Below are 12,647 nucleotides of genomic sequence, written 5' to 3' on the forward strand. Positions count from 1 at the left end.
AATACAATTGAAATATTATTGCTCACAGTGAGTCAAAAAAAGTGCTTGAAAATATACATATAAAATATAATATGTATTTATTGAATGCCTGCCCCTTGTTTTTGCTGAAAAATGAAACACAAGGTTTCAAATTGCATAAAAGCAAATACAATAGAAATGTAAAATCAGATTAAAAATGCAATGCAAAACATGCCAGTAAAAGGTTTTTATAGAAATACAAACAGAAAATGCAGTATGGTGTAATTGTCTGGAAGATCAGAATTCAAATTCTTGTTCAGGCATGGAAACCCACTGGGTGATCTCCCTCATTCTCTGTCAGAACTCGTTGAAGTCTCCCCCCACAAATCAGTAAATCAGTCTTCTGTAGGTAAAGCAGTAAAAGGCGATACAACTGCAGACTTTTATCACTGGAGCTTGGCAAACAGGTTTGGAAAACAGTGGTGTTTCATGTGAGTGTGGAGGAAAAGATGGGTTAAATCTCCCCAGTCCCAGAAAGCCTTTTAGGAGAGTGTGTTGGGTCAAGAGTGAGGGTCTGTTGGGGTAAGGCTCTTTGGTTTGTTTAAGCCTAGTGGAGGCTTGCTTGATTTAATATCACATAATGCAGAGGTTTTCGACTGTTTTTTTTTTAAATTAAGTTTAATTTCTAACTGATCTTCTTTGGAAGCCCACTCTGGGAGAAATGTGGCATATAAATCAAATGACATTAATAAATAAAAAATAAAATACTATTGAGGAGGCAGACTACATTTGGCAAATACCTTAAAGTGCGAAGGAGAAACAGCAGCAGTAGTTGGGGGAGTTACACTGGCAGCAGATCTCTCTGATACATTGGCAATGGGACTTTAGTTAACTCTTGCTAGAACTGCACAGAAGGAGGCAATGATAAACCACTCCTGAATGTCTTTTACCCTCAAAACCCTATGATGAGACAGTCTGAAACTGAGCAAGAGATAGTGATGGAAGATGAGACTTCCAACTAAAAATATACAATCCAGTTTGAAAACTGACTTGAAGTGCTGGCAGGTCCTTGATGAAATAAAGAATGCTTAGCCATTATATAACTCAGATGTGAGAATTTTACCTTGACACAGACACACATACGTATGTTGCTTGTTGAACTTTGCTGCCTGTAAGACAGTCTCTTATTTGTCTGTTAACTGTTGTTGTTCCCTGCCTCAATCCATGAGGATAGGCAGGTAAGAAATAATTGTTGTTTTTGTTGTTGTTGTCGCCATACTGGAGATGAAGACAATGAGAACAGTGGGTTGTTACGAGGATATGGAAGTTCTATATATCAGAGCTGGGGTGGATTGGGGTGAGTAACTTTTCCAAGCTGTACATAAAAGCTGACTATCTCGCTGCACCTGGTGCCTGTGCTCTAGGGTTTTTGCCAAGTGTCTTCTACTCTTTGACACTAACAGAGATCTTCTTTTAATCTGTCTCAAATTGAAGATGCCTAGCACTAGTTTTGGGACTTCCGTCATTCAAAATATGGTCTTATCCCTTGTCACCCTCCCTTTTGAAACTTTCTGGTGTCTAACCCCTGTACTGTCACACTCATGAAGATTGCAGGACTCAAATCTCTTCCATCAGAGGCATGTAGAGTAGAGGGTAGAATAGAGAGTGAAACTTTAAAATGCCCAGCTCATACTTTTCCTAGGATGTCTAGACCAAAAGAGGGAAGCCTCTGGCATTCCAGAGATTTTGAACCACAATTCCCACAACCACTAGTCATTCTAATGCTAGGGTTGATGGAATAGACCAAAACAACTGGAGGGCTGAAAGCTTCCCAAACCGGTTCCAGATGCTACACTGCAGCTCTTTCATGTGTTACTTGCAGTGTTGTATGTCTTCATGTTATTTCTGATTTATGGAAGCCATAAGGCAATGCTATCACAGGGTTTTCTTGGGCAGATTTGTTCAGAGGGGTTTGCCTTTGTCTTCCTCTGAGTCTAAGAGAGTGTAAAAAGGTCACAAGGTGAGCTTCCATACCTCAGTGGGGATGCCAACCCTGCTCTCCCCAAGTCCTAGTCCAATACTCAAACCACTACACCCTGGTGGCTCTTGTTGTTTGCAGGATTATATGATTAGTAGGGAGTGGGACAGTGGTCCGAGCATTGGGTGCTGCTACCTCTAGGTACCCACAAGTCTCCATGATTTGGCATCTGCTTACACATGGGTTTCACGGCTGCTAGTGGACACCTGCACGAAGAACCAAGTGGTCTGTCTGACTTTTGAGCGCAGGACAGTGAGGTAGCCCCACTTCCCACTATTCATCTCCTGCCTCCTCTCTTGCAGTATAGGCAGAAAGTGTTAAAAAGATGATGACAATGGAAAAGCTCAAGCTCAGATTAAGCAGCTCAAGGAGAGCATTCATGTTTGTATAGCAAATGAAGTGGGATTGTAGGGGGGAGACTAAATAAAAGGGGGAGGAAATAACTATTAGACCTGGGCAGCTGTGTTTCAAAAAATCTGGAAGGAGAGCAACCTTGACTACTTAATGGGTACATAGGACAGAAAGAGTTTCCAAGCTGGCTTTCTGCTAAGAAAGAGTTGCTGATATGGCTTCCTCGGAGTCTAGATTTCATATGTCAAGGCCATAGTCTGAGATTTGTATTGGCTGGAAGGGAACTGATGAAGGGTGTGCTTACATGGCTCCTTCTGCAATAGTCCAGACAAGTGGCAGATGTTCTTGAAGATGGGGTGCAACCCCCATCCATTGTTGCATCCTCTTGAGCCCCCATTTTTTATGTTAGTATCTGGAAAATCATCACCTGTCTGTTTGATCATTTGTTGCTTTTATAAGTTATTGTAACTGTAAGCTACTATGACTTGTCTTTAGCAAAGAGCTGTAGTGCTATTCAAATGCAGGGATTTTGAATCCAAGTCTGCTGTTCTCATCGCTGGCTCTCACTAAACGTATTTATATGAAGGATTTTAAAAGTCTTGGTGAATTACAGGCAGTCAATAAAAATATACAGTATGAGACAGATAAAAAATAAAGTCAGTCATCAGTCCAACAGAAGACATTGATATATTATTTATTTATTCTTAAATTAATATCTACTTTTGAAGCAAATAATCTTCAGGGTGATGACAATAATAAACATAGGAAGTAAAATTTGTTATAATAAAGAATGTCTACATGAAGTTTAAAGAGGATGATAGTTAGTAGATGGGAAAACAGGAGACCACATCGACCCCAAAAGATATGCTTTTGGGATATTAGGTAACTGGAATGCACTTCAGACAGTACAAAATAATCTTCAAATCATTAATTAAAAAATATTTTCCAAGTATGTTGGGTAACACATTCACCTTCCCTTGTGCTGGCTGGGAATGACTAGAATCTTAGTTCAACATATCTGAATGACATACGATTAGTTAAGACTGAGGTGAAATTAGAAAAGAAAGAATATTTTTTAAATGGCCGAATAACATTTCTCAGGTATCGAGAAATACTGACAAGATAAATTTGGGACAATTTTTTAAAAATCTGCACAGTTTGAAATTTATTCCATGCAAAACTAACATGTGATTGTGTTGTACAGAAAACAGTATTTTTGGTGCAGGCAATAATACTGCTGTGAAGAAGTGTTTTCTGTGCAGATAATGCTATTTCCCACACAGAAAATTCTGTAGTTGGAGATTTATTCTGCCCCAGATTACTTTATGCAGAAAGCAGCATTTTCTGTACAGAAGATTCTATTTCTACAGAGAAATATTATTTCCTTTGCAAAATAACCATGTGCAAATATTGCACAGAATAAGTCCCAAGATGCAAATAGTCTTTCAAAATAGCATAGTTTTTCAAATACCTTGTTGCAGCAGGAAGAAAATTGCTAAAATTATAACTCCTTGCTTTCAGAAGAAAGATAGCAAAGAATTACATCCCTTTTGGGGGGGGGGGTTAGTTGTTAGAACAGTGTAGTCATTTAATGGCCAAAGACTTTCTGAATAAAAACTGCCTCTCAGGAGAAGGGAATTGGAGATGTGGCTACATGTGCACAACAGCAGCAATCAGTGTGGTTCTCTTGCCTCTGTAAATAAGAATGCACTTTTTCACAGTAGGAGCAATGCAACCTCCTTGTCTCTACAGATATCCAGAGTTGCAAGCATAAAGACCGAAGGAAAGGGTCCTTGGATGTCCGATCAACCACTTCTCGTGGCAGTGATGGTATGTTGTTTTATTAATCAATCCGAGTTCATGGCCTGTTATTCCACAAGTTTAGATAGAATGAAAATAGATCTTGTGCAGATAATGAGCCATAGTATAGTTTATGAAGGGTTCCATAAAGGTGTCCTTTTTTATTTCCCCTCTGTTTAGAGACGCATAGAAGGCTAGTTTTTTCTGTTAAAGCAACCCACCAGATCTCCTAATTGAAGACCCTCATGCCCTTGATATCTCAGCTTGAGTGGTACCTAACATTAATAATAATAATAATAATAATAATAATAATAATAATAATAATAATAATAATAGGATTTATTTATATGCCACCCAATCACTGGGAATCCGGGCAGCTTACAACAGAGGGGTTAATAGATGGTTCCCTGCCCTATATATTATAGATATTAATTGTTTGTATCTGTATTTCTTGCATCAAAGAAAATTAATAAAACACCTCAGAACTGTATATTCTTCCTTATCATTTGGCTGATATAGAAAAGGATTTCATTTCAAAATTAGAGAACCTTAGGAAAACGAATCCATATATGCTCTAGGGATCATTTCCCCCCATGACCTCTCCAACCGGTCAAAATAAGCATGGATTTACATCTTTTAAAATGTGTAGTCATTAACAATTTGAAGTTGAATTTTGCTATTATTTGGTGATGTTCATCATCAAATGTGAGCATTCTTGGAGACCTATCAGTTGAAAAGTGGGAAGAGATTATGATGATGGTCATGATGGGGGGAGGAAGAGGAGGAGGCAAATTTTGACTATCATGATCTGTTGACTGATTTCATTCCATTTTATTTTTGCATAGGCAGTTCACAAAGAAGGCACTCATCTATGGCCAGAATACATTCCATGACAATTGAAGCACCTATTACCAAGGTAAGTTGCCTTGGTTCCCATTATGCCATGAATATAGATAATCCAGCTCAGAATTGCCCATGAGAATAATTCAGATTAATTGTTTTTCCTAAGAAATATGCACACAAAAAGTGTATTTGTATGTTTTGCATTTGTTTGTTGAATTCTTGATACTTTGATACCTTCTTGAATATTTTAATCCTCTTTTTATCTTTTACTGTACTGTTTAATTGCTTATTAATGATTTTCTTTTGGTTATATCTTATTTTTGGTTGCTTAATAATAATAAAATGGGAAATTTATTTTTCCTCTTCTTCAGTTGTCATGCTTTACACACATTTGCAGGGAACTACACAGGACAACATGCTTCTTATACCTTTTAGCTTGTTTTTCAGCCACTGGCATCACTGCTTCATGATTCATGCTTTGTAGATTTCATTCTAATTCATGCATAATGAGAAGCCATGGTACATGAGCCTCCATGACCTTCAGGCTCAATGGTGGCTGGTGTCTCCCATGTTAGCGAGGTGGAAAATGCACTCCAGGTTTTAGATTTTAAAGGAAGAATCCAAGATGCTGAACTCTATTCCAACAATAAATTCAAAACCTTGGATAGTTCTTTTTAGGTAGATAGTTCCTTTTAAACTATGGCTAATTGATAAATGGATGTAAAAATGTCTGATTTCCTTGTGGCCCTGGCAGAGCAAGGAAGGGAAGAGGGAAGATGGTTATGCTGTGGACTATCACTTAGCATTGTGCTCAAATTAAGCCAGTGTAGATGCTACTGAGCTGGATGGACCCATGGTTTTATTAATGCAGTTTCCTATGTTCCTATGCTGATAATCATAAACAGACTGTATTTGAACTACTACTTGGAATTCACTACTGCTAGCTGCAACTTTCTCTGTCTGTCCCTCTAACTGGGGCCATAAATCTCCCATAGTAATGGGGAGAATATTAGTGATGGGCAAAAGGGTTTTGGCACTTTTGGGGAGGGTATATTTACTTTTCAGTGAGGTGGGGATTTTATAGATTCAAAACAGTAGATTCAAGACCTTGGATAGTTCCTTTCAGGTAAGGTTTTTTTCTTGTTCTTTTTGAACAAGAGAGCCAAAGTGTTGCTCAAAGAGATGATTTGACCACACCCTGGAGTCCAGCTATCATTCTGTTTGAAAATATAGTCAGATGACCCCCTCTGAGGATGCTAAACGATGATATAAATATTGTTCCCAGGAGCATTCATGGAAGAGAAAGAAAGACAAAAATATATAGATTTACTTCTTTCCTCCAACATAGGTAATAAATATTATCAATGCTGCACAAGAAAGTAGTCCCATGCCTGTCGCTGAAGCTTTAGATCGAGTCCTTGAGATTCTGAGGACTACCGAGTTGTATTCTCCCCAGCTTGGGACAAAAGATGAAGACCCACATACAAGTGACCTTGTTGGAGGTTTGATGACGGTAAGTAGAATAATAGAATGTTAGACCTGGAAAGGTCCTGAAGAATCACAGAGATGGAACTTCCCTAAGATGCAGCAATCTGCTGTTAAAGCACCCCTGAAAGGTAGCCATCTAAGCTCTGTTTAAAAAAACCTCCAGTGAAGGATAGTCCTTCACCTTCTGAGGTAGACTTAGGCTTTTCTACTGCTGAACAGCTTTTACTCTCAAGAGGTTTTTTCCTGGTATCTTTCCTTATAGTATGAATCCAATGCTTTGACTCCTGCCATTAGCAGCAGCAGCAGCACACAAGTTTACTCATTCCTCTACATGACAGTCAGATACTTAGCAGTCAGTCTTCTCCAGGCTAAATGTCCTCATTTCCCTCAACCATTCCTCATAGGAGTTGTTTTCAAAGCAATAGCCATGCCTGTCTGTTTCAGCATAAAATGGAAGGCAAGGGAGAATGAAGGCATTAAGCAATACTAATGAGACTGATTTATTTTAGCATGAACTTTCATCTCTGTATCACAGAGCTTAGATTCCAGAGCCTCTACCATCTTGGTTGCTTTCCTTTCGACATGTTCCAGTTTGTCAACCTGTGGCCCCGAGATGTGGACCCAGTATTCCTATATTTAGTCTAGCCTTTTGCTCAGTGCAGGAATGATGCAATTATAGCATCCCTTCCCAAATGGCCACCCAATCTTTCCTTAAATATGCCTAGGAAAACAGACACTACCACCATGATTTAGTCTCAAATATCAATTACCATTAAGAGGTTTCTCCTAACCAAATGATAATGTTTTTTGCACTGAGACCTTATTGCAACACTGGGAAGCAGAGAACTGTGTACCTAAAACAATGTCATCTGTAGATGTTTTCTCTTAAATAGCTGAAACAGAGAATTGTTGTTGTAAGCTTCTTCAATCAAGAGCCTGAACAACTGGAAAGCCAACACCAAGAAGGCTCTAGATCAGCAATGGGCAAAGTGTGGCTTTGATCATTGCTCCGTCAGACTCCCCAGAACATTTACTATGCCCACGAAAGGGTGAATTGGTTTTCCTGGAAGGCTCTAAGAGTGGCAGTTCATTTTTAAATAGGTCACAGCCCACTCCTTTCACTGTTTAGCTTTTTAAAAAATCAATAAATCAATCGATCAGTTTTGCAAAACCAGAAGTAAACTTCCAGTCACTTCCATTTTTTATTTTATTTTCAGGGCCAATTATGCAGACCTTACAGACCTCATATTATCCCATGGGGAGAAAATTGGTTCCCAGATATGCCACAGTTACCCACCCTTATTCTAAATCAACTTTCCCAAACTGATGACTTCCTGGTGTTTTAGGCCACAATGCCCATCAGTCATTACAAACATAAACCAGCATGGTCACCGGCCAACATGACTACTGTAGGAAGATATCAGGATATCTGAGACTGATGGATGTTATCATCCCCAAAATCTAGTGGGCACCAAGTTGGGAGAGTCTGCTCTACATTATAGGGGCTTCTCTAGTAGATGAAATATCTACAGTGTATTTTAAACATGGAAGGACTGGTGAAACTGGGCCCAGTAAGTAGGGCCCAGGCCATCTGAGGTCTTAGTGTGTAAAATCATTCCATTCTGTTCGACCCATGAATTAACTCATAACCAACAAAGGTATTTGGGGACCAGTAAAATGTGTTAGAGTGAGCCAGCCCAGTTTGAACCCTAGCTGTTTCAGTCTAGTTATGATGTACATTACGTTATTAAAGGTTTATCTGGCTGCATTGTACAACCATTTTTTTTTGTTCATCTAGAACAATGAACAATGAATGAGGGTCTCAGTTAATATCTGTATTATTTTCATTCTTAAACAGGATGGCCTACGAAGATTATCAGGGAATGAATATATATTATCAGCAAAGCGTAAGTGTGACGTTTTTTTTCTTTTCTTTTAGTATTTCCAACATGAATGACCAATTTACATCATCAGTCTATCGATAAATATCAATGCTAATTTATTTTTGTAATGTATTTCATAGCATTCAGTTTTGTTGTGGTTAACTGCTCTCGAGTCAGCCCCAACCTCTGGTGACCCTGTGGATGAGACATCTCTTAAGATCCCCTGTCCTCCACTGGAAGCCAAGATGCTCTGCTCAGGTCCTGCAAACTCGGCCCTGTTACATATCCTCCCTGATTGAGTCCATCCATCTGATATGTGGCCTCTCTTCTTACTACCCCTCTATCTTTTGTAGCATTATTTCCTTTTCTGATGAGTCGTGTCTTCTCATGATATGGCCAAAATAGGACAGCCTCAGTTTGATCATCTTGGTTTCCAGGGAGATTGCAGGCTTAATCTGTTCAAGAACCTATTTGTTTGCCTTTTTAACTGCCTCCATCACCTATGACTTTAGGGTTTTCTTAGGCTAGGAATACTCAGAGGTGGTTTTGCTTGTTCTTTCCTCTGAAATATAGCCTACGGCAGCTAATATTTGTTGGTGGTCTCCCATCCAAGTATTAACCAGGGCTAACCCTGCTTAGCTTACAAGATCAGACAGGATCTGGTAACTTTAGGGTATTTAGGCTAGAGTATATTTCTAATTTTTTCCCTCCATGTTTGTTGTATTTTATAGAAACTCATCAGGTTCCGGGCAGTTTAATCTCACCAATCTCCCTTAATGACATACCACCAAGGATAGCACAAGCAATGGAGAATGAAGAACACTGGGACTTTAACATTTTTGATTTGGAAGCAGCGACCCATAAAAGGTTTGTTAGAAAGAAAACAAGTGGAGCTGTAGAGTTGCATTCCATTTTTATCCCCCCAAAAGCTCAAGGTTGTATATTCCTCCCCCCTCTTTTTTTCCTTTTCCTCTAAAACAGATTGGCCAGGATGACAGTGTGCGATAAGAGGTCAAAAGCATTAACATACTTGGACAGCCATCTTGTGATCAAATCCTAAATACAGAAGGTGTCATTCTAATCTGCAGTACAGAATATAAATAATTGATTTCTTTTTAATCCCTCTACAATCCTGCCCAGCAACAAAATTGGCAGGCAGTCCAATCTCACACTCTAGACAGAAAATCCCACTGATGTTTCTTATCTCCATCCCATCTTGGTGGTAAAAACATAACACCGAATAGTGTGTTGCCTCTTGCTGCTTGAGACTGGCCACCTCACCCAGCCAAAACATAGGGCAGGGCTTGGTCCAGTAGGTCTTGGGCCATCTAAACACCAGGTTTTGCTCACATGTTGCCTGAACCTCTATAGAACGGATTTGTTGAAGATTCACTTTGCCCACTATAATGCAATGCAAGCTTTTATCCTTTTAAAAATGTGTATTGAGATTAAGCGAATAGAAATAAACTTGTAATTTCTAAGGGGATGTCTGCATGGGCTGAAAGGTCTGTGTTCCCTCCGGCCTCATGTTGTCCTGTTTGGACAATGCAGGGAAATGCTCCTAGGCTGCGATTGGACAGACCAGACACCGATCCAGTGGTCCTGGTGCAATCCCAGCAAAAAGGGATCTTAGTGCAGGTCAGAAAGACACACCATTTGCCAAAACTCAACAGCAACACCCTGCAGACTGGATGGCCCCATACACCCTTATTTTCCTCTTCAGTCACCTCTACTGAGAAGACCCCCATTGCTGCATCTGATGTGAAAACAGGGTGGCTGGCCATGTGGGTACATCCAGGTACCCCATTTCCATGTCAGATGCGGTGATGGGAGTCTTATTGCTAGGGCCTTGTGGTGGTAGCAGACCATGGCATGTCAGGAGGCAGGCATGTAAACACCCACCTTTTCCCCACACTGTCCTGGTTAGGACCTGGGTCAGAATAGCACAAACTTGGCCCTTGCTATCCTGGCCCATCTGCTCAGCCCATAAACCACAATGATTTGTGACCAGATTATTTGAAGGACGTTTCCACTCATGGAATTTTGCTCATACATTTAGACTTGCTTTAGCAATCCATTGCAAATTAGAATTCAAAGATATAGCCGTGTTAGTCTGTAGAATCAGTATGTAGAGAGATCTTGTAGCACCTTTGAGACTAACTGAAAGAAAGCAATTGGCAGCATGAGGTTTTGTAGATGTCAGACTACTTCCTCTTCTGCCTAGCATTTTCAAGGGGCTGCATGTGTTAAAATCTGAATCCGGTGCAATGGATTAGTGAATGTGGGTATTTGAACTACCAAAATGACAGGTAGTTGTTACTTTTATTGTTGCTGATTTTGCTTCCAATGCTATTATGTTGGGGAAGGATGAAATAAACTGCTTCTTCTTTTCTTAAAAAATTCTAGGCCTTTAGTTTACCTCGGTCTCAAAATGTTTGCTCGTTTCCGGCTCTGCGAATTCCTCAATTGCTCAGAGTCAACTCTGCGGTCATGGCTGCAAATCATTGAGGCTAATTATCACTCATCCAATTCATATCATAACTCGACCCACTCTGCTGACGTCTTACACGCCACCGCCTATTTCCTTTCTAAAGAAAGGGTAAAAGTAAGTGCAGTTTCACCAAAAAGGGATGGAAGAAAGTGACCATAGGAAGAACTGCCTTATACTGGATTAGACTATTTGTTAATCTAGCTCAGAGATGGGAACATTTACAGTGGTGGGGTTTGGTTCCAAGATCCCACGTGGATAACAAAATCCGTGGATGCTCAAGTCCCATTAAATATAATAGCATAACAAAATGGTGTCCCTTATAAAAAATGGAAAATCAAGATTTGATATTTGAAATTTATACTTTTTTTGAACATTTTCAAACTGTGGATGCTTGAATCAGTGTATAAAAAATCTGTGTATAAGAAGGGCCGACTTACTTGTTTGGACATCAATTCTTGGTTGTACCACTGTCATTTCTACTTTGGCGATGACTAGTATTGCCAGAGCTTCAAAATATCAGTAAGAGAGTTGAAATTCATGATATGCAGAGATGGCAATCAGGATGTAGGTATGAACAAGTTTTTGTTCTACCTGAATACCCAATGAAAATATTGATTTCAGTTAACTTAGCCATGTGTATCTCAAAATTCTACTTTGGCGAGGACTAGTGGTCACAAAGAAGCATTAATGTGCATCTTTTTACTTTCAGGATTTCAGCGACAATACATTTCTGATATCACTTTATTTGCGCAATTGCATGTGATAATCATTCGCACAATTACTCGCCATTTCCGCTTCATTTGCGGGATGCTTTAAATGCGCTTAAATCTCTCTTTAATGTTGCAATCAGCCCCAGTGTGATAAACTCCTAAGAGATATAATTACGTTGGTCTGGCATATCAGTATACAAAAGGATTTTGTAGCATATTTGAGATTAACTGTCTGAAAGAAGTTTTCACCTTAACTATCCATGGCTTGAAAATATTCAAAAAATGTAAGAAGAAATGTTGTGATGGCAAACTGAATAAAGAAAAACAAAAAGCTAGAAAGGAGATGCAAAGTGGACTGCTGCTACAGTCTCAAGCCGCCAGCGAGGTGCACTTTTTTAGTGTTCCTTTTTCCGGTGGCTTTGGGATGCCTGAAGTGGTCTTGGAGCAACTTCTGCCCGCTCTGGGGGCATGTGTTGTCTGCATGCCCCGATCCCAAAGTGGTTGGAAGCTGCTCTTTTTGTCCTGTCTGTTTCGGGCCTATGAAAACTTATGCTACAACTTCTTTCGTACAGCTAATATCAAAGGTGTTACAAGATCCCTTTGCTTGGGATATTCTAGCACTGGACAAGTGAACAGTGGTGTTTTAACTGTACTGCAGATATTGTAAATATTCTTCTGTCCTTTCCCCCTCAGCAAACTCTGGATCCCATTGATGAAGTTGCTGCATTGATAGCTGCCACTGTTCATGATGTGGATCATCCAGGTCGAACAAATTCATTTCTGTGCAATGCAGGAAGCGAACTTGCCATTTTATATAATGACACTGCTGTGTTGGAAAGTCATCATGCAGCTTTGGCCTTCCAGATCACCATACGAGATGATAAGTGCAATATTTTTAAAAACATGGAGCGGTGAGTTGTTGTTGTTTATTTTAAGAAGTGGTTATATGCCAAAACAACAGTCTCTTTGTATCTTAAAACAACATTAAAATTCACAGTAATATAGAAAAAAACAAATGAAATGTAGAATATGTGGAGTTCACACCTTTTCAGATGGCCGTGGGCACATCTGGAACTTTGGGGAAA

At 39.6% G+C, this 12,647-nt stretch overlaps 1 protein-coding gene across 1 annotated transcript in view; it reads left to right on the plus strand.

Moving 5' to 3' along the window:
* PDE8A (phosphodiesterase 8A) overlaps window positions 1-12,647 on the plus strand; it is a 124,125-nt gene that overhangs the window by 101,811 nt on the left and 9,667 nt on the right. The window contains exons 12-18 of the mRNA XM_042474406.1: window positions 4,100-4,177; window positions 4,993-5,063; window positions 6,339-6,503; window positions 8,337-8,385; window positions 9,093-9,228; window positions 10,768-10,966; window positions 12,256-12,473. Of these exons, the coding sequence (XP_042330340.1) occupies window positions 4,100-4,177; window positions 4,993-5,063; window positions 6,339-6,503; window positions 8,337-8,385; window positions 9,093-9,228; window positions 10,768-10,966; window positions 12,256-12,473 (916 nt within the window). The remainder of the gene's footprint in view (window positions 1-4,099; window positions 4,178-4,992; window positions 5,064-6,338; window positions 6,504-8,336; window positions 8,386-9,092; window positions 9,229-10,767; window positions 10,967-12,255; window positions 12,474-12,647) is intronic.

This window comes from Sceloporus undulatus, chromosome 6 (genome assembly GCF_019175285.1).
Source record: "Sceloporus undulatus isolate JIND9_A2432 ecotype Alabama chromosome 6, SceUnd_v1.1, whole genome shotgun sequence".
Lineage (NCBI taxonomy): Eukaryota > Metazoa > Chordata > Lepidosauria > Squamata > Phrynosomatidae > Sceloporus > Sceloporus undulatus.